Here is a 24,450-nt window from a genome sequence, read left to right as displayed (position 1 = left end):
GAAACCAAGTACTTGATAGCTAGTCAAGGTTGTTTATACTAGAAATCCAATTAAACATATTCCTTAAATTCTCAATAATTTCTGGTCATACTATATAGTATTTGGATAGAGCGCCAGCGAGTGCATGTCTCATCTCACAGTCAAGACCAGCACGTGCACGTGGAAACCACTTCCCACCTGTGCCCATCTGAAAACAGCACTGTGCTACCGTGCTATATATCTTACACTTGAGGTACTTCAGCAAAGAGGAATACAGCCCCTTGGGTAGCTAGTGAATCGTCGGTCACGTGATGTTTCAGTAAACCCACTAAACATTGTCTATGTTTCGATTCGTTTGTTGTGGACGTTAAGGTATGTTGTTTTGAGCACATTGCTTTCTTGCAAGGATCATTGCTTGTCTTACTGAATCTTTACAGCGTAGTAATTTTCTCAAGTATTTGTCTGTATACATGTAACGACCACAATAACAGCGTTCACGATTACCAAGTTCCAAGTGAGACTAGAAACTTTTCAATCAACCCTCTACAATATCGTGAAAACAAGGTTGTACTTAGCATGACGGTTGTATAGAGAGTCGACACGGTTGAACGTTGTTTATTTTTGTAAGTGTTAACGGTAACATGAAGACACTTTATCGGTTTCACAACTGAGCTGGATAATTATTTTGAATAATGAGTTACACCACGGAACATGTCCATATCCTAATCTGTTGTTTTCATCCAATCTGTACGTGATATAGAGAGGTATGTTCTCACCAGACAGGAGGGCCGGGCTGTCAGGAAGCCGTTCACCCAGAGTGTCAGACCCCGACGTGTGTGTATGCGGCCTCCTACTGCAGGGTTGTCGTCAACAACGTGTTTACTGTGTAACACAGGCTACTAGCGCTAGTCAACTAGCCGCACCAAACTATCAGTCCAGAACATCCTGGTGTCTTAGTTGAGATTTGCCCTTTATGACCTCCAGTGACATGTACGTCAGTGACCCTCATTGGTCGTGTGTGACGTCAGCTGTGCCGCCCTATAAATGTCGTGAGTACATGACATACAACAAACTGTGGTCAGCCGTCAAGGAAACTAGTGGACAGTATCATCTTCAGCATGGGCTTTATAACAGTATCTACCTTGCTGGTCAGTATATCGTGGTTTATTGAGTGAGATGCGCGTGATGTGTGTAGTATTAGGATGAAGCCCTAGAAGTTAGCTCGGGCCATCACTTGGTTAACGTCAGCATACAACATGTACACGCTATTACTGTATGATATTGTTGCTGAATGTTGCTGTAGTGTGTTTGTGTATGACGTATAACACCTACTGGTTCGTCTTGAAGTCTGTCAGAATCTGTAGCCTCCCACCGTATGTGTATTCGTACAAAACAACGGTAAATGTGAGCTGGAATACTTGAAGTTTAATCTATAAAGAACATGGGGGATTGTGTCAGTCACTCCTGTCACAATTACAGGGATTATGGGCTGACACTCCCGTCTACTGATGACGGAGACGTTGTTCCTGCTTCCGTCACAGTAACGCCTCTGGCTGACATACGGGACACCAGTCAGGTGGTAACACCAGGCACTGCTAGGAAGGTGTCATTCAGTCGGCCGGGGCGTATGTTCCAGCGTCGAGTTAAACCTGATTAACCTTTGTAATGTTGCATATCTGTCATAGTCAAACAGGAAGTGGACTTCATCTTCATTTCTATTACTACTGCACATCTTACAAAATAAACCTGATTAAATGTATTTGAAAGATATGAGTGTCGAAAAGATATCGTATTTCAGTTACTAAAACGCTATCTTTTCAAAGGGAGTGAGCTAGTATCCCGAACAGATTTGTCTTTAGTCAGTGCGTGTCCATGGACCAGCGCCAATTATGACACCGACGTTATTTCCGTAGACAAAATAAATGTTTATGACATCCCACCAGCAAACATCTTTCAAAAGATTCGTAACTGCGGACAAAACTAAGAACAAGACTATTTGATTTTAATCACACAACTGCCGGCCTGTACTATCTCTTCAAATGTTACATGAATCTGAATTTACACGAAGACACTTCTATAAACGTCCCCGTCGTCTTCCTGCTACATCTGCACATCGACGCAGGGTTTTATGACGTCCAAGAGCATTGTTTTGTCGATGACGACATTGTTTGGTTGGTGACGACATTGTTTTTGTCGATGACGACATTGTTTGGTTGATGACGACATTGTTTGGTTGATGACGACATTGTTTGGTAGATGCGTCATACAGTTGTTTAGTTGACGTGGATGTTGTGATGTTTAGTTCTGTGGGTATTTTGACTGTACCCAACATGTCACACACACACAGACCTGATTATTGATGTGTGTGACGATACACAACACACACACAAACACATACAACACACAACTATACCGAGTCATTGTATCTGTTGAGGTGTGTTCTACTGAACTTGTAATGACGTTATCCTTTCAGGTGTGTCTCGCGCTGACAGCGGTTGCCCAGCAACAGTACAGAGATCCTTGCAGGCAGAAAGAGGCAGAGGTGTGTGTTATATCTAACCAATCAGAAGTCAGCAATATGACAACAAACCAATCACAATGCTTCACTAAGCGAGGCTGTATAATATTCATTTACATATTTCCGTTTCCACTCCCCAGCAGTGAATCATACATTACCATACTTTATACAGGTCGGAGTATTCGGTATAGCCATCACTAATTAAACTATAAACGACACTGATGTCAGGTAAGTGTTGTGGACTTGCTTGATCAGGTCGGGTTAAGAGCAAGATAAGATCTGCCCGAGACGTTGTTACACTGAGCGGGATGTAGACTGGGATGACCCAGCAACTAGCCACGTTCTCTACCAGCACGTTGTTTACAACCGTTGTACTTGTGTTACGGGAAACGTGAACCGGGAATCAGACCGTAAAAGAACCCGGTGTGAAGCAATAAGGTGGAATGTAATTAACATTGTATTCTAAAATCAAAACTAGCTTTACAAATTAATGCTTATTACTGCAAAGGTATAACAGTGATAATACAAAATTGAGTATCAACTCAAATTTAATGACAGTTTAATCCAAAAGCAGTGATAAAAGCATCAAAGACAATGATGGCAATATTCCTTTCATTGCATAGGTGGTTTAACCTTCTAAATAGGCTGATAATCCAGGCTAAGAATGATCCGCTTCACAACTGATGGTTAGGGTTGGGTATTGCCAACATTATTGTATTGCGATATATTGTGATATGTGTTGGCGTATTGCAGTACGTATTGCAATACGTATTGCAATATATTGGGAAAGTATCACACATGGTTTAAGGTAATTAAATAACTGTTTCCTCTCTTTTGAAACAATGCCACTGGCCACTGTCAGGGCTCAGATGTGATTGTACAAGAGATCAATTGAAAATGTTTCCAAACTGAAGACTTCGCTCTAAACTTTGGAACTCTAGAAAAAGCGTTTGCAGCGGCGTCCGACATTTTGGTTTGCTGATACCAATCTATTTTTTATATATATGGTTTGAAAGTCTCGCAAATGCAATCATATGAACAATAAACATTCTCAAAACTATTCATGTATAATGATATACTGTATATATAAAGGAAATACAAATGTTATTAGTAGTTTTGACTACATCACGAAAATTACCGATTGTATCGGGAGAACCAGTTCGCGAAAAATATACCGGTTAACCGGTATTATCGCCCACCCCTGCTGATTGTGTCTATAACTGTATAATGTGACATCTCTGCCAGCTATGAGAATCAGCTTTTCTTCTGCCACGGTCATCGATTCAGGCAACTGACATTTGGTGTGTTTCAAGTAGTCGGGCTAAAGTTGCAAGCAAATTTTAAGGCCTACATCGTGTCGCTTTCTGCTAGTTTATCCCCGAGGAGGAGATGATATCTCGGTTAAAAACGGTTAAAAATCAGCCACCATCATTTTTCAAGTATAGTGCAGTCAAACCCTATATCTCACATTCGAAAGAGGCAAATCCCGACTCTGTCGAGTTCACGGTAAATGTTTGCACCTTGTATTCCAAACAGTGTCAATATACTGTAAAGATATGTGCCTTGTATTGTAGGGTCAAGGATGTGCTCCAGGACAGGAATGCCGTCTCGTGCAGACCGGCTGTACAACATGCCCGCCAGAACCCGTGTGTACACGTATGTAGCTACCTCCATATCCCACAACACCCTCTGTTGTGATGAGCAGATCTGTGATAAATATTACTGTGACGTGATGTATTCGTAACATGATGTAATGTAACGTATCTGTAACACGTAAGTGTAACAGGTATGTACCTCCAACAGGGCTGCAACTGTATCATCGTGTAACTTCCATTTTCTCAGAACCCAGACTAAGAGTGAGCAGCTGTCGCTATGGCGACCCCGTGCTGGCCAGGAACCTGTCCGCCCTGTCTTGTCTGTCCGACCGAGACTGCCCCAGTCAGACCACCTGTAACTTTGAGGTAATGGACACACAGACCACGTGCTGCTGGACGCCCAGAGGTGAGTCAGCAGCTGAATCTTGATACTTTCCGGAGACGTGTGAGTGCCTCTTGTCTTATTACATGCTGGACCGCCACCGTAGTGTAGTGGTAAGAGCGTCCGCCCGGAGAGCGGAAGGTCGCGGGTTCGATCCCCGACCGCGTCATACCAAAAGACGTTAAAATATGGTACTTGTTGGTCCCTGCCTGGCGCTCCGCATTAATGGGAACAACAAGGACCGGTCGGCTCGGAGTCAGTATAATGTGTCTGGGTGGGGTATTCATGCTTCACTGCGGCATGGTATCTCAGTGGGCTAGCACTATAAAACCAGCTTAAGTCTGGGCTAGTACAAGCAGCCGCACATTCACATACACACGCATGCACGTCGTCATATGAGCGAAATATTCTCAAGCACGACGTTAAACCCAACTTCACCTCACCTCACCACCTTATTACATGATGGTTGTAATCCCATATGATGCAGCTATTGTCTCTCCTGTTTCAGACGTCACCCCGCCCGTGTTGCCCAACCCTTGTATAGTGAGTATGTCATGATTCATGCACTTCTGTTATTCCTCCCCAAGACACTACAGACTACCAAAGGACTGTTGCTCAGATCATAGGTCAAGGTCACAACACTCAGTGTCACAGTGATGTCTTCACAAACTATTAGTGTAGCCACGGGATGATATGTCCAGATTTGAAGTCTCACCTACGCAATGTCTTCATGTCGAACAATAAATCCGCTACTTCAGACTTTGTTGGACTTACAATTCTCAACGTTTGAGCTACAATTGAGAAGGTTCTTCATTTCAAGACGTCCAAGAACACTATGCGACCGTTGCTTATCAAAAGGTTTTATTGTAGACATTTAGAGGCTATTTCCATATTTGACGTATCATTGACGAAAATTATGTCCAGCGCAATTTTGTGTTTGGGATTGAGCCATATATGTTCTCGTGTTTATTCAGGAGCACGTTTGGCTTGCCCTTGCATGTGTGTGTGATAAGTGCCACTGATGGGGCGGTAATCATCCATTTAACGAAAGTCGAACTCGCACAATCGACTTGGCAGATATTTCTCATGACAATGGAAAATGTTTCGTTGGTACCGACCCTGCTTCATGCCAGTGAAGGGAATTTTACAAGATAGAATGTTTTGTTCATACGAAGACTAGTGACATGTTTAGATGAACTGTGACCTGTGTTGTTGTCTGTAGGCGGCGCTGTGTCCGGAAGGTCACTACTGTGAGAGCCGAGAGGTCAGCTGCCAGGTACCCCCTTGTCGACGTGAAGCTGTCTGTGTCAGTAGGTATCTCTCCTTCCGCAACCTCGCATTCCCGCCACTCACTCACTCACTCACTGTACATGTCGGCACTGTGCATCTGTACATGTCGGTCCTAGGAGTCTAAAGTTAATTAATGCACACGCACACGCACACGCACACACGTACACACACACGCACACGAACTCAAACGCGCCAACATACACGTACGCTTGTTACTGAGCACTGAAGTGTGCCCGTGTGTTGCAGGAGACACTACGTTAACAGGGAAGTCTGGCGAGTGTCCAAGAGTGACTGGTGTGGGGATCTGCATCACGGAATGCGAGACGGACTTCGACTGTAACGGCAACAGGAAGTGTTGCAGTAACGGCTGTGGCAGCGTCTGCACCATCCCTACTGCTGCCGTGGCAACCGTGCCGACTCCGCCCTCCGACCCTTGCGCGACAATTGTGAGCAAGCTCTTATTTGCATATTTTCATTTTTCGTGTGTTTATTTTTGTGTTTTAGGCACCTTTGGAATCTGAACAAATGTTGATGTGGTAACATCTGGGCAGTATCGGTTTGAAAACATATTTCAACATAATTGTGATGTCTTTATGAAGTACTAACTGATGGCGTTGCACATTTCAGAGGTGTGCAAGAGGCTTGAAGTGCCATGTTCAGCAGGTGCAGTGCTTTCGTGCACCCTGTGACCCCATAGTCACGTGCGTCGGTGGGTACACACACACCTTTCATATTAACATTTCATAGTGGCCATACAGTGTCACGTAATGGTCAAACAGCATTACATAGTGGCCATACAGTATCACTTAATGGTCAAACAGCATTACATAGTGGTCATACAGTGTCACGTAATGGTCAAACAGCATTACATAGTGGCCATACAGTGTCACGTAATGGTCAAACAGCATTACATAGTGGTCATACAGTGTCACGTAATGGTCAAACAGCATTACATAGTGGCCATACAGTGTCACGTAATGGTCAAACAGCATTACATAATGGCCATACAGTGTCACTTAATGGTCAAACAGCATTACATAGTGGTCATACAGTGTCACGTAATGGTCAAACAGCACTACATAGTGGCCATACAGTATCACATACTGGTCAAACAGCATTACATAGTGGTGATACAGTATCACCTTAGGGTCAAACAATATTACGCAGTGGTTATAAAATATCACATAATGATCAAACAGCATTACATAGTGGTCATACGGTATCACATAATGGTACATGAACTCAAAACGCGCCTGCGCGCACACGCCCGCACACGCGCGCGCACACACACACACACACACAAATGCACACGCACACGAACTCAAACGCGCCAACATACACGTACGCTTGTTACTGAGCACTGAAGTGTGCCTGTGTGTTGCAGGAGACACTACGTTAAGAGGGAAGTCTGGCGAGTGTCCAAGAGTGAATGGTGTGGGGATCTGCATCACGGAATGCGAGACGGACTTCGACTGTAACGGCAACAGGAAATGTTGCAGTAACGGCTGTGGCAGCGTCTGCACCATCCCTACTGCTGCCGTGGCAACCGTGCCGACTCCGCCCTCCGACCCTTGCGCGACAATTGTGAGCAAGCTCTTATTTGCATATTTTCAAGGTTTTGTGTGTTTTCGCAGGTTTGATTGCAACTGAAGGGTAGGGGTAGAAGTAGAGAATAGGGTAGAAATGTCTGGGACTTGGTGGGTGGGTTATGGCTTATGTTTGCAGCCTTATCAAAAGTGGATTCGGACATAACTGACATAAGGACAATGACTTCTGAACGTTTTCGATCCACTTGTACTTAGTAGTTTGGAAGATAAGCACATGTAGAAAAAACAACAACATCGGGGCAGTATCGGTTTGAAAGGCATATTTGAACTTAACTGTGATGTCATTAATATCTAACTCATGGTGTTGCACATTTCAGAGGTGTGCAAGAGGCTTGAAGTGCCAGGTGCAGCAAGTACAGTGCTTCCGTGCACCCTGTGACCCCATAGTCACGTGCGTCGGTAAGTACACACACACCTTTCATATTAGCATTACATAGTGGCCATACAGTGTCACATAATGGTCTAACATTATTACATTGTGGTCATACAGTATCACATAATGGTCTAACATTATTACATTGTGGTCATACAGTATCACATAATGGTCAAACATTATTACATTGTGGTCATACAGTATCACATAATGGTCTAACAGCATTACATAGTGGCCATACAGTGTCACATAATGGTCTAACAGCATTACATTGTGGCCATACAGTATCACATAATGGTCTAACATTATTACATTGTGGTCATACAGTATCACATAATGGTCAAACAGCATTACATAGTGGCCATACAGTGTCACATAATGGTCAAACATTATTACATTGTGGTCATACAGTATCACATAATGGTCTAACAGCATTACATAGTGGCCATACAGTATCACATAATGGTCTAACAGCATTATATATTGGCCATACAGTATCAGATAATAACAGCATTACATAGTGGTCAAACAGAATTATATAGTGGCCATACAGTGTCACATAATGGTCAAACAGCATTACACAGTGGCCATACGGTATCACATAATGGTCAAACAGCATTATATAGTGGTCATACAGTATCACCTAATGGTCAATCATTATTACAATGTGGTCATACAATATCACCAAACGGTCAATCATTATTGTACTGTGGTCATACAGTATCATTTGACGGTCAATCATTATTACACTGTGGTCATACAATATCACCTAACGACCAATCATTATTACACCGTGGTCATACAGTATCATTTATCGGTCAATCATTATTACACTTTTGTCATACAATATCACCTAACGGCCAATCATGATTACACTGTGATCATACAGTATCACCTGACGGTCAATCATTATTACACTGTGGTCATACAATATCACCTAACGTTCAATCATTATTACACTCTGGTTTTACAGTATCACCTAACGGTCAGTCATTATTACAATGTGGTCATACAGTATCACATAACGTTCAATCATTATTACACTGTGGTCATACAGTATCATTACACGGTCAATCATTATTACATTGTGGTCATACAGTATCACCTAACGGTCAATCGTTATTACACTGTGGTCATACAATATCACCTAACGTTCAATCATTATTACACTCTGGCTTTACAGTATCACCTAACGGTCAGTCATTATTACAATGTGGTCATACAGTATCACATAACGTTCAATCATTATTACACTGTGGTCATACAGTATCATTACACGGTCAATCATTATTACACTGTGGTCATACAGTATCACCTAACGGTCAATCATTATTGTACTGTGGTCATACAGTATCATTACACGGTCAATCATTATTACACTGTGGTCATACAGTATCACCTAACGGTCAATCATTATTGTACTGTGGTCATACATTATCATTACACGGTCAATCATTATTACACTGTGGTCATACAGTATCACCTAACGGTCAATCATTATTGTACTGTGGTCATACAGTATCATTACACGGTCAATCATTATTACACTGTGGTCATACAGTATCACCTAACGGTCAATCATTATTGTACTGTGGTCACACAGTATCATTTAATGATATACGTCCTCCCTTATACCATAGTACTAACTTACCATACCTTCCATATCCCTTATAGCAAGTCGATATACGTCTTCCCCTATACCTAGTACTAAGTTGCCATACCTTCCATATACCTACGTAGCAAGTCGATATACGTCTTCCCCTATACCTAGTACTAAGTTGCCATACCTTCCATATACCTTCATAGCAAGTCGATATACGTCTTCCCCTGTACCTAGTACTAAGTTGCCATACCTTCCATATACCTTCATAGCAAGTCGATATACGTCTTCCCCTATACCTAGTACCAAGTTGCCATACCTTCCATATACCTTCATAGCAAGTCGACATACGTCTTCCCCTATACCATAGTACTAAGTTGCCATACCTTCCATATCCCTTATAGTCGATATAGTCTATACCTTCTATCCATAGCAAGTATACCTAGTACTAAGTTGCCATACCTTCCATATTCCATATCCCTTATAGCAAGTCGATATACGTCTTCCCCTATACCTAGTAATAAGTTGCCATACCTTCCATATACCTTCATAGCAAGTCGATATACGTCTTCCCCTGTACCTAGTACTAAGTTGCCATACCTTCCATATACCTTCATAGCAAGTCGATATACGTCTTCCCCTATACCATAGTACTAACTTGCCATACCTTCCATATCCCTTATAGCAAGTCGATATACGTCTTCCCCTATACCTAGTACTAAGTTGCCATACCTTCCATATACCTTCATAGCAAGTCGATATACGTCTTCCCCTGTACCTAGTACTAAGTTGCCATACCTTCCATATACCTTCATAGCAAGTCGATATACGTCTTCCCCTATACCATAGTACTAACTTGCCATACCTTCCATATCCCTTATAGCAAGTCGATATACGTCTTCCCCTGTACCTAGTACTAAGTTGCCATACCTTCCATATACCTTCATAGCAAGTCGATATACGTCTTCCCCTGTACCTAGTAATAAGTTGCCATACCTTCCATATACCTTCATAGCAAGTCGATATACGTCTTCCCCTGTACCTAGTACTAAGTTGCCATACCTTTCATATACCTTCATAGCAAGTCGATATACGTCTTCCCCTATACCATAGTACTAACTTGCCATACCTTCCATATCCCTTATAGCAAGTCGATATACGTCTTCCCCTATACCTAGTACTAAGTTGCCTTACCTTCCATATACCTTCAAAGCAAGTCGATATACGTCTTCCCCTGTAACTTGCCATACCTAGTACTAAGTTGCCATACCTTCCATATTCCATATCATAGCAAGTCGATATACGTCTTCCCTATACCATAGTACTAACTTGCCATACCTTCCATATACCTTCATAGCAAGTCGATATACGTCTTCCCTATACCTAGTACCAAGTTGCCATACCTTCCATATACCCTTCATAGTCTTCCCCAAGTCTAATATACGTCTTCCCCTATACCTAGTACTAAGTTGCCATACCTTCCATATACCTTCATAGCAAGTCGATATACGTCTTCCCTATACCTAGTACTAAGTTGCCATACCTTCCATATACCTTCATAGCAAGTCGATATACGTCTTCCCCTATACCTAGTACTAAGTTGCCATACCTTCCATATACCTTCATAGCAAGTCGATATACGTCTTCCCCTATACCTAGTACCAAGTTGCCATACCTTCCATATACCTTCATAGCAAGTCGATATACATCTTCCCCTGTACCTAGTACTAAGTTGCCATACTTTCCATATACCTTCATAGCAAGTCGATATACGTCTTCCCCTATACCATAGTACTAAGTTGCCATACCTTCCATATCCCTTATAGCAAGTCGATATACACATTGCTCTACTCCAAGGTACCAAGTAAAGATTCAAGTCCCCCTGCACCCCGGAACCAGCCAGAAATATAACGATTACGTTCCAGGTGTTTATTAGAGCCACCATTCCAACATTGCGTTGAGAAAAATACCCAGTATTCTGGTGACTTTTATCTCTTTCCTGAACTATTAGCTCTAAAGCATCGTGTCAGGATAACTGTGATATATATATTCCCCATAGCGTGGTATCATGTCAAGTTGAGTTGCTAACCGACAACTTCCTTCTTCTCCTAGGCCCTGTTCCTACAACTCCTGTTCCCGTTGCAACCACCACGAGGCCGGGCAGATGCCCCCGAAGTTTCCCCATGATGTGGCTCTTCTGTGACGTCTTCTTACAACACTGCAACACCGACAGCCACTGTCCATCCGGTACCAAGTGCTGCTTCGCCAGTGGCTGCAGGAGACGGGCATGTCTGCATCCTGAGTTGTATAGAGATATTGGTGGATGGTAGTGACAAGACAGTTATTTGAAGACAAGTTGGGAGAACAATAGCATATGGAGGAAGATGACATGTATGTCAGGGTGTGTCATGTTTAGCGTTTACCAGTATGTGGTATAGCGTCAGAGATTTCACTGAATTGAAATATTAGCTCCTACTATTGCTGAACAATGATCTGAGGACGTTGTGCTTTCAAGACAACCACTTGTTGAACATCTGACGAACTGAGAAGTGTAATGTTAGTAACACCGTCAGTCTATTATCGAGGCCCAAACAATACCAATATTCTGTCCCACATTGCACTAAAACAGTCCTACACAATTATGTATTGATCTGCAACAGTTCTACAAACACCAATCCCCTACACCTGTCGCTAACACCTATCTGTGAGACATGTCCACCGACACCTGTCGCTAACACCTATCTGTGAGACATGTCCACCGACACCTGTCGGTAACACCTATCTATGAGACATGTCCACCGACACCTGTCGCTAACACCTATCTATGAGACATGTCCACCGACACCTGTCGCTAACACCTATCTGTGAGACATGCCCCCGACACCTATCGGTGCCACCTACACCTGACGCCCTGAACACCTGCCTCGCTACTAGATCTGGGCCGGACCAACCTATCTTGTGTTGTTACTTGTTACATTGTGTGGAGAATGATGAAGATTATTCTACATATATTTTTATATATTTTGTTTTATTTTACCGTTTTCAATGACGAATAAAGTGGCACTCTGTCGACAGTTTCCGCCTTGTTATATGCCGGTTTTAACTCTTTCAGGCGATCTACCTCCTGGTATAATCATTATATTTTTATTCACGTCACATGACATCTGTCAAAGGCTACTCACTAATACTTTGCCGACAGCACTCGTTAAACTAAGTTGTCGCTTGCACCATTGCTGCAGTGTCCTTCGTCTCCTGCTTTCGTCGATGACGTTTTGCATACGCACCATTTGAATCCATGGTAACGTGCTCCTCCGACCAGTCAGATCAGGGTACTAATGTCACGCCAGGTGTTTTCCATCAGTCTATACATCCGTTAGGCCCAGCTCGGGTTATATGTAGTGAGCATCATCCTGAATATCAGGGAGCTTTAGGAAGTTTCAACAGACTTTGGAGCGGTGGGGTAGCCTAATGGTTAAAGCGTTGGCTCGTCACGCCGAAGACCCGGGTTCGAATCCCCACATGGGTACAATGTGTGAAGCCCATTTCTGGTGTCCCCCGCCGTGATGTTGCTGGAATATTGCTAAAAGCGGCGTAAAACCAAACTCAGTTAGTTAGTTAGTTCAACAGACTTTGCTTCTGTGTAATTGTCTGACATGATTTCGATGGAGGTGTTTCCTCATTTCGAGGCTTTCGGCAGCGTGTGAAGATGCAATATGTGATTATGAGAATCCCAGGACAAAATGAAAGTACATTATGACAAAGATTCACAAGAGAGAAATTCAGTCCTGGATATAAGCTGTTTTTTCCAGTCCCTGTTAAACAGTTACGTACTTAAGTACTTGGTACCAAGGTGCATGTGTAAATGATCAGAGAGTCACAGATATGAACCCCAGGCAACGTACGAGGAGAAAGTAATATCACAAGAAATGACAATGTATGTTCTTTCTGAAGTGTTTGCTAACTCAGATGTTCCACTGTCCCGGCTTCCCCGAATGCTGGCCACATTGAAGTGTATGGTCTTTCTGAAGTGTTTGCTAACTCAGATGTTCCACTGTCCCGGCTTCCCCGAATGCTGGCCACATTGAAGTGTTTGCTAACTCAGATGTTCCACTGTCCCGGCTTCCCCGAATGCTGGCCACATTGAAGTGTTTGCTAACTCAGATGTTCCACTGTCCCGGCTTCCCCGAATGCTGGCCACATTGAAATGTTTGCTAACTCAGATGTTCCACTGTCCCGGCTTCCCCAAATGCTGGCCACATTGAAGTGTTTGCTATCTCAGATGTTCCACTGTCCCGGCTTCCCCGAATGCTGGCCACATTGAAGTGTATGGTCTTTCTGAAGTGTTTGCTAACTCAGATGTTCCACTGTCCCGGCTTCCCCGAATGCTGGCCACATTGAAGTGTATGGTCTTTCTGAAGTGTTTGCTAACTCAGATGTTCCACTGTCCCGGCTTCCCCGAATGCTGGCCACATTGAAGTATACATTGAAGTGTTTGCTAACTCAGATGTTCCACTGTCCCGGCTTCCCCGAATGCTGGCCACATTGAAATGTTTGCTAAGTGTTTGCTCAGATGTTCCACTGTCCCGGCTTCCCCAAATGCTGGCCACATTGAAGTGTTTGCTATCTCAGATGTTCCACTGTCCCGGCTTCCCCGAATGCTGGCCACATTGAAGTGTATGGTCTTTCTGAAGTGTTTGCTAACTCAGATGTTCCACTGTCCCGGCTTCCCCGAATGCTGGCCACATTGAAGTGTATGGTCTTTCTGAAGTGTTTGCTAACTCAGATGTTCCACTGTCCCGGCTTCCCCGAATGCTGGCCACATTGAAGTGTTTGCTAACTCAGATGTTCCACTGTCCCGGCTTCCCCGAATGCTGGCCACATTGAAGTGTATGGTCTTTCTGAAGTGTTTGCTAACTCAGATGTTCCACTGTCCCGGCTTCCCCGAATGCTGGCCACATTGAAGTGTTTGCTAACTCAGATGTTCCACTGTCCCGGCTTCCCCGAATGCTGGCCACATTGAAGTGTTTGCTAACTCAGATGTTCCACTGTTCCGGCTTCCCCGAATGCTGGCCACATTGAAGTGTATGGTCTTTCTGAAGTGTTTGCTAACTCAGATGTTCCACTGTCCCGGCTTCCCCGAATGCTGGCCACATTGAAGTGTATGGTCTTTCTGAAGTGTTTGCTAACTCAGATGTTCCACTGTCCCGGCTTCCCGAATGCTGGCCACATTGAAGTGTTTGCTAACTCAGATGTTCCACTGTCCCGGCTTCCCGAATGCAGGCCACATTGAAGTGTTTGCTAACTCAGATGTTCCACTGTCCCGGCTTCCCCGAATGCTGGCCACATTGAAGTGTTTGCTAACTCAGATGTTCCACTGTTCCGGCTTCCCCGAATGCTGGCCACATTGAAATGTTTGCTAACTCAGATGTTCCACTGTCCCGGCTTCCCCGAATGCTGGCCACATTGAAGTGTTTGCTAAATCAGATGTTCCACTGTCCCAGCTTCCCCGAATGCTGGCCACATTGAAGTGTATGGTCTTTCTGAAGTGTTTGCTAACTCAGATGTTCCACTGTCCCGGCTTCCCCGAATGCTGGCCACATTGAAGTGTTTGCTAACTCAGATGTTCCACTGTCCCGGCTTCCCCGAATGCAGGCCACATTGAAGTGTTTGCTAACTCAGATGTTCCACTGTTCCGGCTTCCCCGAATGCTGGCCACATTGAAGTGTTTGCTAACTCAGATGTTCCACTGTCCGGGCTTACCCGAATGCTGGCCACATTGAAGTGTTTGCTAAATCAGATGTTCCACTGTCCCGGCTTCCCCGAATGCTGGCCACATTCAAATGTATGGTCTTTCTGAAGTGTTTGCTAACTCGGATGTTCCACTGTCCCGGCTTCCCCGAATGCTGGCCACATTGAAGTGTATGGTCTTTCTGAAGTGTTTGCTAACTCAGATGTTCCACTGTCCCGGCTTCCCCGAATGCTGGCCACATTGAAGTGTATGGTCTTTCTGAAGTGTTTGCTAACTCAGATGTTCCACTGTCCCAGCTTCCCCGAATGCTGGCCACATTGAAGTGTATGGTCTTTCTGAAGTGTTTGCTAACTCAGATGTTCCACTGTCCCGGCTTCCCCGAATGCTGGCCACATTGAAGTGTTTGCTAACTCGGATGTTCCACTGTCCCGGCTTCCCCGAATGCTGGCCACATTGAAATGTTTGCTAACTCAGATGTTCCACTGTCCCGGCTTCCCCGAATGCTGGCCACATTGAAGTGTATGGTCTTTCTGATGTGTTTGCTAACTCAGATGTTCCACTGTCCCGGCTTCCCCGAATGCTGGCCACATTGAAGTGTTTGCTAACTCAGATGTTCCACTGTCCCGGCTTCCCCGAATGCTGGGCCACATTGAAGTGTTTGCTAACTCAGATGTTCCACTGTTCCGGCTTCCCCGAATGCTGGCCACATTGAAGTGTATGGTCTTTCTGAAGTGTTTGCTAACTCAGATGTTCCACTGTCCCGGCTTCCCCGAATGCTGGCCACATTGAAGTGTTTGCTAACTCAGATGTTCCACTGTTCCGGCTTCCCGAATGCTGGCCACATTGAAGTGTATGGTCTTTCTGAAGTGTTTGCTAACTCAGATGTTCCACTGTCCCGGCTTCCCGAATGCTGGCCACATTGAAGTGTATGGTCTTTCTGAAGTGTTTGCTAACTCAGATGTTCCACTGTCCCGGCTTCCCCGAATGCTGGCCACATTGAAGTGTTTGCTAACTCAGATGTTCCACTGTCCCGGCTTCCCCGAATGCTGGCCACATTGAAGTGTTTGCTAACTCAGATGTTCCACTGTTCCGGCTTCCCCGAATGCTGGCCACATTGAAGCGAGTATGGTCTTTCTGAAGTGTTTGCTAACTCAGATGTTCCACTGTCCCGGCTTCCCCGAATGCTGGCCACATTGAAGTGTATGGTCTTTCTGAAGTGTTTGCTAACTCAGATGTTCCACTGTCCCGGCTTCCCCGAATGCTGGCCACATTGAAGTGTTTGCTAACTCAGATGTTCCACTGTTCCGGCTTCCCCGAATGCTGGCCACATTGAAATGTTTGCTAACTCAGATGTTCCACTGTCCCGGCTTCCCCGAATGCTGGCCACATTGAAGTGTTTGCTAAATCAGATGTTCCACTGTCCCAGCTTCCCCGAATGCTGGCCACATTGAAGTGTATGGTCTTTCTGAAGTGTTTGCTAACTCAGATGTTCCACTGTCCCGGCTTCCCCGAATGCTGGCCACATTGAAGTGTTTGCTAACTCAGATGTTCCACTGTCCCGGCTTCCCCGAATGCTGGCCACATTGAAGTGTTTGCTAACTCAGATGTTCCACTGTTCCGGCTTCCCCGAATGCTGGCCACATTGAAGTGTATGGTCTTTCTGAAGTGTTTGCTAACTCAGATGTTCCACTGTCCCGGCTTCCCCGAATGCTGGCCACATTGAAGTGTATGGTCTTTCTGAAGTGTTTGCTAACTCAGATGTTCCACTGTCCCGGCTTCCCCGAATGCTGGCCACATTGAAGTGTTTGCTAACTCAGATGTTCCACTGTCCCGGCTTCCCCGAATGCAGGCCACATTGAAGTGTTTGCTAACTCAGATGTTCCACTGTCCCTGCTTCCCCGAATGCTGGCCACATTGAAGTGTTTGCTAACTGAGATGTTCCACTGTTCCGGCTTCCCCAAATGCTGGCCACATTGAAATGTTTGCTAACTCAGATGTTCCACTGTCCCGGCTTCCCCGAATGCTGGCCACATTGAAGTGTTTGCTAAATCAGATGTTCCACTGTCCCAGCTTCCCCGAATGCTGGCCACATTGAAGTGTATGGTCTTTCTGAAGTGTTTGCTAACTCAGATGTTCCACTGTCCCGGCTTCCCCGAATGCTGGCCACATTGAAGTGTTTGCTAACTCAGATGTTCCACTGTCCCGCTTCCCCGAATGCAGGCCACATTGAAGTGTTTGCTAACTCAGATGTTCCACTGTTCCGGCTTCCCGAATGCTGGCCACATTGAAGTGTTTGCTAACTCAGATGTTCCACTGTCGGGCTTACCCGAATGCTGGCCACATTGAAGTGTTTGCTAAATCAGATGTTCCACTGTCCCGGCTTCCCGAATGCTGGCCACATTCAAATGTATGGTCTTTCTGAAGTGTTTGCTAACTCAGATGTTCCACTGTCCCGGCTTCCCCGAATGCTGGCCACATTGAAGTGTATGGTCTTTCTGAAGTGTTTGCTAACTCAGATGTTCCACTGTCCCGGCTTCCCCGAATGCTGGCCACATTGAAGTGTATGGTCTTTCTGAAGTGTTTGCTAACTCAGATGTTCCACTGTCCCAGCTTCCCGAATGCTGGCCACATTGAAGTGTATGGTCTTTCTGAAGTGTTTGCTAACTCAGATGTTCCACTGTCCCGGCTTCCCCGAATGCTGGCCACATTGAAGTGTTTGCTAACTCGGATGTTCCACTGTCCCGGCTTCCCCGAATGCTGGCCACATTGAAATGTTTGCTAACTCAGATGTTCCACTGTCCCGGCTTCCCCGAATGCTGGCCACATTGAAGTGTATGGTCTTTCTGATGTGTTTGCTAACTCAGATGTTCCACTGTCCCGGCTTCCCCGAATGCTGGCCACATTGAAGTGTTTGCTAACTCAGATGTTCCACTGTCCCGGCTTCCCCGAATGCTGGCCACATTGAAGTGTTTGCTAACTCAGATGTTCCACTGTTCCGGCTTCCCGAATGCTGGCCACATTGAAGTGTATGGTCTTTCTGAAGTGTTTGCTAACTCAGATGTTCCACTGTCCCGGCTTCCCCGAATGCTGGCCACATTGAAGTGTTTGCTAACTCAGATGTTCCACTGTTCCGGCTTCCCCGAATGCTGGCCACATTGAAGTGTATGGTCTTTCTGAAGTGTTTGCTAACTCAGATGTTCCACTGTCCCGGCTTCCCCGAATGCTGGCCACATTGAAGTGTTTGCTAACTCAGATGTTCCACTGTCCCGGCTTCCCCGAATGCTGGCCACATTGAAGTGTTTGCTAACTCAGATGTTCCACTGTTCCGGCTTCCCCGAATGCTGGCCACATTGAAATGTTTGCTAACTCAGATGTTCCACTGTCCCGGCTTCCCCGAATGCTGGCCACATTGAAGTGTATGGTCCTTCTGAAGTGTTTGCTAACTCAGATGTTCCACTGTCCCGGCTTTCCCGAATGCTGGCCACATTGAAGTGTTTGCTAACTCAGATGTTCCACTGTCGCGGCTTCCCCGAATGCAGGCCACATTGAAGTGTTTGCTAACTCAGATGTTCCACTGTTCCGGCTTCCCCGAATGCTGGCCACATTGAAATGTTTGCTAACTCAGATGTTCCACTGTCCGGGCTTACCCGAATGCTGGCCACATTGAAGTGTTTGCTAAATCAGATGTTCCACTGTCCCGGCTTCCCCGAATGCTGGCCACATTCAAATGTATGGTCTTTCTGAAGTGTTTGCTAACTCGGATGTTCCACTGTCCCGGCTTCCCCGAATGCTGGCCACATTGAAGTGTATGGTCTTTCTGAAGTGTTTGCTAACTCAGATGTTCCACTGTCCCGGCTTCCCCGAATGCTGGCCACATTGAAGTGTATGGTCTTTCTGAAGTGTTTGCTAACTCAGATGTTCCACTGTCCCAGCTTCCCCGAATGCTGGCCACATTGAAGTGTATGGTCTTTCTGAAGTGTTTGCTAACTCAGATGTTCCACTGTTCCGGCTTCCCCGAATGCTGGCCACATTGAAGTATATGGTCTTTCTGAAGTGTTTGCTAACTCAGATGTTCCACTGTCCCGGCTTCCCCGAATGCTGGACACACTGAAGTGTATGTTCTTGACTGTGGGAGAGGAAACATCAAACGGGTTGGGTTGGAGCTGTATCACACATGACACAATCTGACTATTGAAAGAGACGCGTGGGGACAGCGCAATGGGGACGAACTGCGCGTCCTGTCGTGTCAGTCGCCAGAATTATGTGCAGTAATTTTCAACAATACATCGTGCTCAAATCGTCAATGAGTATGTCCAACTAGATGGCCCACGGCTATATAACCAACCCTCTAACTGCCGTGACATGTCTCCAACATGTCTGGTGTGTTCGTGGGAGGAGAGCGTAAAGGTCCAGCAAACTTCAACATGGGCCAGCTTAAGGTGCGTTCACACGTTGCAACTAGTTTGTTACAACATGTTGCATACAACAAGTTGCACGTCTTGAGTTGCGTTCACACACAGGCCAAGTTGTATACAATTTTCGGTATCGTGAGATCTCGTTTTACATGTTGTTAACGCACTGTAGAAACTAGCATACGGTCATGGCGTCCCTATACAACAGCGACAGTGATGACGATGTTCTGGAAGCGGCGGTTGTCGCAATGCTCGTTGATTTTAACCATGGCAAAGCTGACCGTTCGTGCTGGGTCCGTCCCTGGATTGCAAGACGAAGTGATCTAGGAGCTTATAAAGCTTTAATGAGGGAACTTGAAGCTGAGGACACAAAAAGTTTTGTCAATTTTTTACGCATGGACAGAGAGAGTTTTGATCAACTGCTGGGCAGAGTGTCACCGATGATAACCAAAGCTGATACACCCATGCGTGATTCTATACCCCCTGGAGAAAAACTCGCCATCACACTTCGATATTTGGCCACAGGTAGGGCTATGAACAGTCATAATTTCATGAATTATAGTTAATGTATCACACAGATCAACTACTGTTTGTCGATCAGCTGTTTTGTGTTTGTCAATAAGCGTGGCAATCTATAAATAAACCAACCACTCCTGACTGCGTTAGCACCAAATGCTTGAGTGCAAAGCCGCTGTCCCTAACCCTGTAAAGAGTTGTATGAGGCTCCCGAAGGTGTGCCACATGTATACGCTCAATAACTTTTTGATTATTCAGAAAGAATCATCTGTGTTTTCTTTTTATTTAGGTGACAGTTACAAGTCTCTAGAATTCTTGTATCGGGTACCAAAGAACACAATTTGCAATTTCGTCCCTCAAGTGTGTGTGGCAATTTATGAAACTCTCAAGAAGGACTTTCTGAAGGTGAGGTGCATGTCAACACTTGAATTCTTGATATTTTGTCCCCATGTTTAAACGATGACTAAATAAATCAATAAGCTGTAATGAAACACAATGTGTATTTACTTATAGGTTTAACTTCTGTAGTTCTGTGTAAACGTTGTTATTATGACTTCATGACTTTTTTTCAGATGTCCAAGCATTATGAGGAAAACGAATAAATCCCATGTGATTTATTGAAATAATAATATTAATACTCATCATCTCAAAGCACTCTTGTGTAAACATAATATTATATAACTTAAGTTTTCACCTGTAGGGCTTTGTAATGAATCGGTTTGCATCACTTGGTGTAAAAATCTACATAAATTACTGTAACAAAGCTAACACACTCCCAATGATATTTGAACACCACTCACACTGAAGTACAACAGAAAAGCCTTAATAACAGGAAATTATAATTTATTATTTAAACTGGCTGACAAATGTCTTGGGAAAAAGCTTTGCAGCTGACCTGAAATACATATTCTTTGCATATATTAGGATTTCAAGTCAAGCTTCATATAATTATCTCAATGAGTTATCATTAAGGACAGATGGCATGTGCATAATACATATAAAATCTTATTCTTCATTTTGATATTCAAAAATAAGTTGTTGAACTTTAATTTTCAATTCATTCCTTTTACTTAGATTGGAAACTCGGGCCATCTCTGATGCCAAATATTTGGCAAAACATAGTTCTCCATTATTTTCACTTTGTGATCTTCTGTTTTCAATTGACTTAAGAGTAGCCAAAACTTGGAGGAGAACACTGTCCTGTCGCTTTCTTTTAGATGGGGGTGGTGGAGTACAATCCATGGTTTCAGCCTGTGCATTGTCTGGTTCCACATTTTCCTCCTCTTGAACCACTTGTTCCACTTGACTGGGTCCATCCTGCTCAGTTGACAGTATGTTAGTTTCCTGTCAGATAAAATTGGTAGTGTAAGTATATGGTATTATTTCGAAAAATATATTTTTAAAATATTTAAAATTGATTTCAGGTGCCACAGTCAGAAGAAGAATGGCTGCAAGTTGCAGAGGGATTTGAGGAGAAGTGGCAGTTTCCACACTGTATTGGTGCTTTGGATGGAAAGCATATATCTATAAAATCACCTGCCAAATCAGGATCACTCTACTACAACTATAAAAACTTGTTTAGCATTGTACTCCTAGCTCTTGTTGATTCTAACTACAGATTTGTGTATGTAGATGTTGGTGCAAATGGTAGGTCATGTGATGCAGGTATATTTACCAATTCATCACTGAATCAGGCACTGAACAGTAACTCCTTGAAAATTCCAGGTCCAAAGCCATTGCCTGGAAGATGTCTTGATACTCCCTATGTGATTGTTGGGGACGATGCCTTTCCACTAAAAGATAACATCATGAAGCCATATCCCCACCGGGACTTAGTTATGGAGAGGAAAGTATTCAATTACAGACTTTCCAGAGCCAGACGTGTATCAGAAAAATGCTTTTGGTATACTGACCAACCGCTTTGGAGTATTTCAAAGGAGCTTATCATTAACACCTGAGACATGTACAAAGGTTGTTCTTGCATGTATTGCTCTACACAACTTTCTGTGTACAACAAAAGACAAAAAATACACAGAAACAGAAGTTTTTCCACTGGATAATGGAAGCAGGCCCCAATCACTACTTCAACAGGGTGGCAACAGGAGTGCCGATAATGCAAGGCAGATTAGGGAAGAATTTGCAGATTATTTCTGTTCTAATGGCCAAGTTGATTGGCAGTGGGATCACATTGTCTGATTCTATGCATGAAGTCAAATGAAGTGTTCATATGGAACAAGCTATTTTCAGCCATACCTGCAGCTATTTTCCAAGTCCAATACAGTAAAATGGCACTAATTATTTGTTTTATTCATGTTCAGCTTATGTCAATGCTGACAGTAACTTGTTTTATGTAATTAATAAAATTTTGTAATATATATCTATCCATACCAATGGATGTACATGGTTTATTAAAAGTTTACATTCTTACAATACTAACCAAGTTACTTATAGTTGTTTTTTAATGAACCTGGCTTCTAAGAAAAGGATCCAACAGCTTAAACCATTCCCAGGTAGACTCATAGATATCATCTCGACCAGCCCCACTTTTCCGGGAGAGGGTTTCCTTCCTTAGTTCCTTGCAATAGTAGGTCCGCAGAGCAGAAATCTTAACTGGGATCTGATCCGCTATAATGAAAAAAATGAAATTAAAATGTTTTCATTTGACATATAATCATGATAAATGTATACTTTAATGCAAACATTTGTGTAACCTCAAAAATATGCATATTTTCACTTTTTACCCTGACCATGCTGACAGATCTCCAATAATCATGATAATGTAAAATACTGTAGATGTTCCAATGAATATTGCTGTAATGCTCAACTACTACTGATAAAAATATCACTAAAATGTTAAACTTTAAAATAATAATAATACATATATAGCACTTTTTGCCCAAAAGATTCAGAGGCACTTTTATCGTTGATTAAAATTCAGATTTGTCTGTGTGTTTTTTGGGGGTGGGAGCTATACATCATGTTAATACTCAAAAATAGTTAAGTTTAATAGGAAAACGTCTTTTATAGAAAATTTATAGGCTTAAACGTCATCATTGGTTGAAAAACAGTCAGAAGAATATCCAGTTATCTTATGTTCATATTTAAAACCAATTTACTTAACATGATTAAACATGAACAAGAAATAAATTTAGAATAAACATTTAATGTAAATATTCAAGACCAACTAATTAGCCCCGGTTGAAAGCCTCACCAAATATAGGTCATTCTGCGAGAACCACGTAAACTGACAGATACTCGGTCAATGTTTTCGGTAAAATGTTGCGTTATTATAATAAAATGAAACCTTTATAAATGGATCTTTTCATATTGTACATATGTTTTATTTACCAAAAAAACATCAACAATGCTTCTAAATTGCCTAAATTTGTACTGATAGCAGGCTGTGGTTCAATGTTTGTGTTTTGGTTGTTTTGAACTTCACTTTCAGATGAATGATCGAGATTATGGATCGTGACTCTGGTTCGCCATCGATGATAATGTGGGCGATGCTTCATGACCAAATTTAGGTAAAGTCATACTAAATTTGTTAAGCAAAGAAGTAAGATTAGTTTATCAAATAGAAGCACGTCGAATATATTTCTGTCACTCACCTGTCATAACACCGTTCATCAGTTCGGAAATGGAAACGTAGGCGGCCTGTCTGTGTTCACGTTTTGAATAAAACGAACTACACACATTCCAAAGACACTCGTGGGAATGGTAGTATGAAATAAACCTTTCAATGTCATGGTTGCTGAGGTCAATTTTTCTTTAACATTTTTCTGGCGTTGTTGTGTCTTCCGTTGTTGTGGTATCGCCATGTTTGATGTCTGCGTAAATATCACGTGACTACGAAACGCGATCTGATTGGCCAGAACCGTACAACTTGTCGCATGGAAATAGAGCAAGTTCTATTCCTTGCAACTCGCTTGCAACTTGTTGCATGCAACAAAAATCTGTCCAACTCCCCTGTTCACACTGTGAAATTTGTTGCATGCCACAAGTTTTATACAACTAGTTGCAACGTGTGAACGCACCTTTAGGGTAGTTCTTCCTGTGGAATGGCGATAGATGCCTTCAAGGTGTCGTGCATGCCCAGCTCAACATGGCGGACAGACCAGATACTGATCTACTAGCCCGACTCATGTTTGCAGACATCCATCGTTCTTCAACATACACTACCATTCCACCAGATACCTTGTCGATAGTATCCTTGAAATGTGGATTTTCTCGGAGGCTTAAGAAATAATTGTTGTCTTGTCGTAATTATATGAACAACTGTTAAACATCTCACTAAATTCTAAAAGACAAGTTTACATTAAACACAAGCCATCATCCCAGTAAAGACTGCCGTCCGGAAACGTGTTTACAATAAATGTATGTACGATCCCAGGAACGACAGTGGAAAGTATTATGTAGAAAAACTCTT

At 43.5% G+C, this 24,450-nt stretch overlaps 2 protein-coding genes across 2 annotated transcripts in view; both read left to right on the top strand.

The window, feature by feature from the left end:
• The window catches only part of LOC124281248 (neurogenic locus notch homolog protein 2-like), a 45,628-nt gene extending 33,210 nt beyond the window's left edge, over positions 1–12,418 (top strand). Inside the window, exons 15-18 of the mRNA XM_046717275.1 lie at positions 6,392–6,473; positions 7,149–7,348; positions 7,689–7,770; positions 11,457–12,418. Of these exons, the coding sequence (XP_046573231.1) occupies positions 6,392–6,473; positions 7,149–7,348; positions 7,689–7,770; positions 11,457–11,674 (582 nt within the window). The 3' untranslated portion in view covers positions 11,675–12,418. The remainder of the gene's footprint in view (positions 1–6,391; positions 6,474–7,148; positions 7,349–7,688; positions 7,771–11,456) is intronic.
• Positions 12,419–19,693: 7,275 nt separating this feature from the next.
• LOC124281247 lies at positions 19,694–24,157 on the top strand. Its single transcript, XM_046717274.1, has 5 exons — positions 19,694–20,030; positions 20,311–20,426; positions 21,446–21,515; positions 21,747–21,871; positions 24,065–24,157. The coding sequence occupies exons 1-5, from the start codon at positions 19,694–19,696 to the stop codon at positions 24,155–24,157; spliced, it is 741 nt and encodes a 246-aa protein (XP_046573230.1).
• Positions 24,158–24,450: the final 293 nt, after the last annotated feature.

This window comes from Haliotis rubra, unplaced genomic scaffold (assembly GCF_003918875.1).
Source record: "Haliotis rubra isolate DU_JTF1 unplaced genomic scaffold, ASM391887v1 Scf281, whole genome shotgun sequence".
Classification (NCBI taxonomy): domain Eukaryota; kingdom Metazoa; phylum Mollusca; class Gastropoda; order Lepetellida; family Haliotidae; genus Haliotis; species Haliotis rubra.
Note: the sequence above shows the minus strand (reverse complement) of the source record. Positions and strands in the feature narration are given on the sequence as shown.

Excerpts from the sequence above, each read along its gene's own strand:
- LOC124281247 (XM_046717274.1), top strand. The coding sequence starts at position 19,694 with ATGGCGTCCCTATACAACAGCGACAGTGATGACGATGTTCTGGAAGCG. Across the intron at positions 20,031-20,310 it reads ACTTCGATATTTGGCCACAG|GTGACAGTTACAAGTCTCTA; the intron begins GTAGGGCTATGA and ends CTTTTTATTTAG. Across the intron at positions 21,872-24,064 it reads ACTTAGTTATGGAGAGGAAA|GGTAGTTCTTCCTGTGGAAT; the intron begins GTATTCAATTAC and ends ACGCACCTTTAG.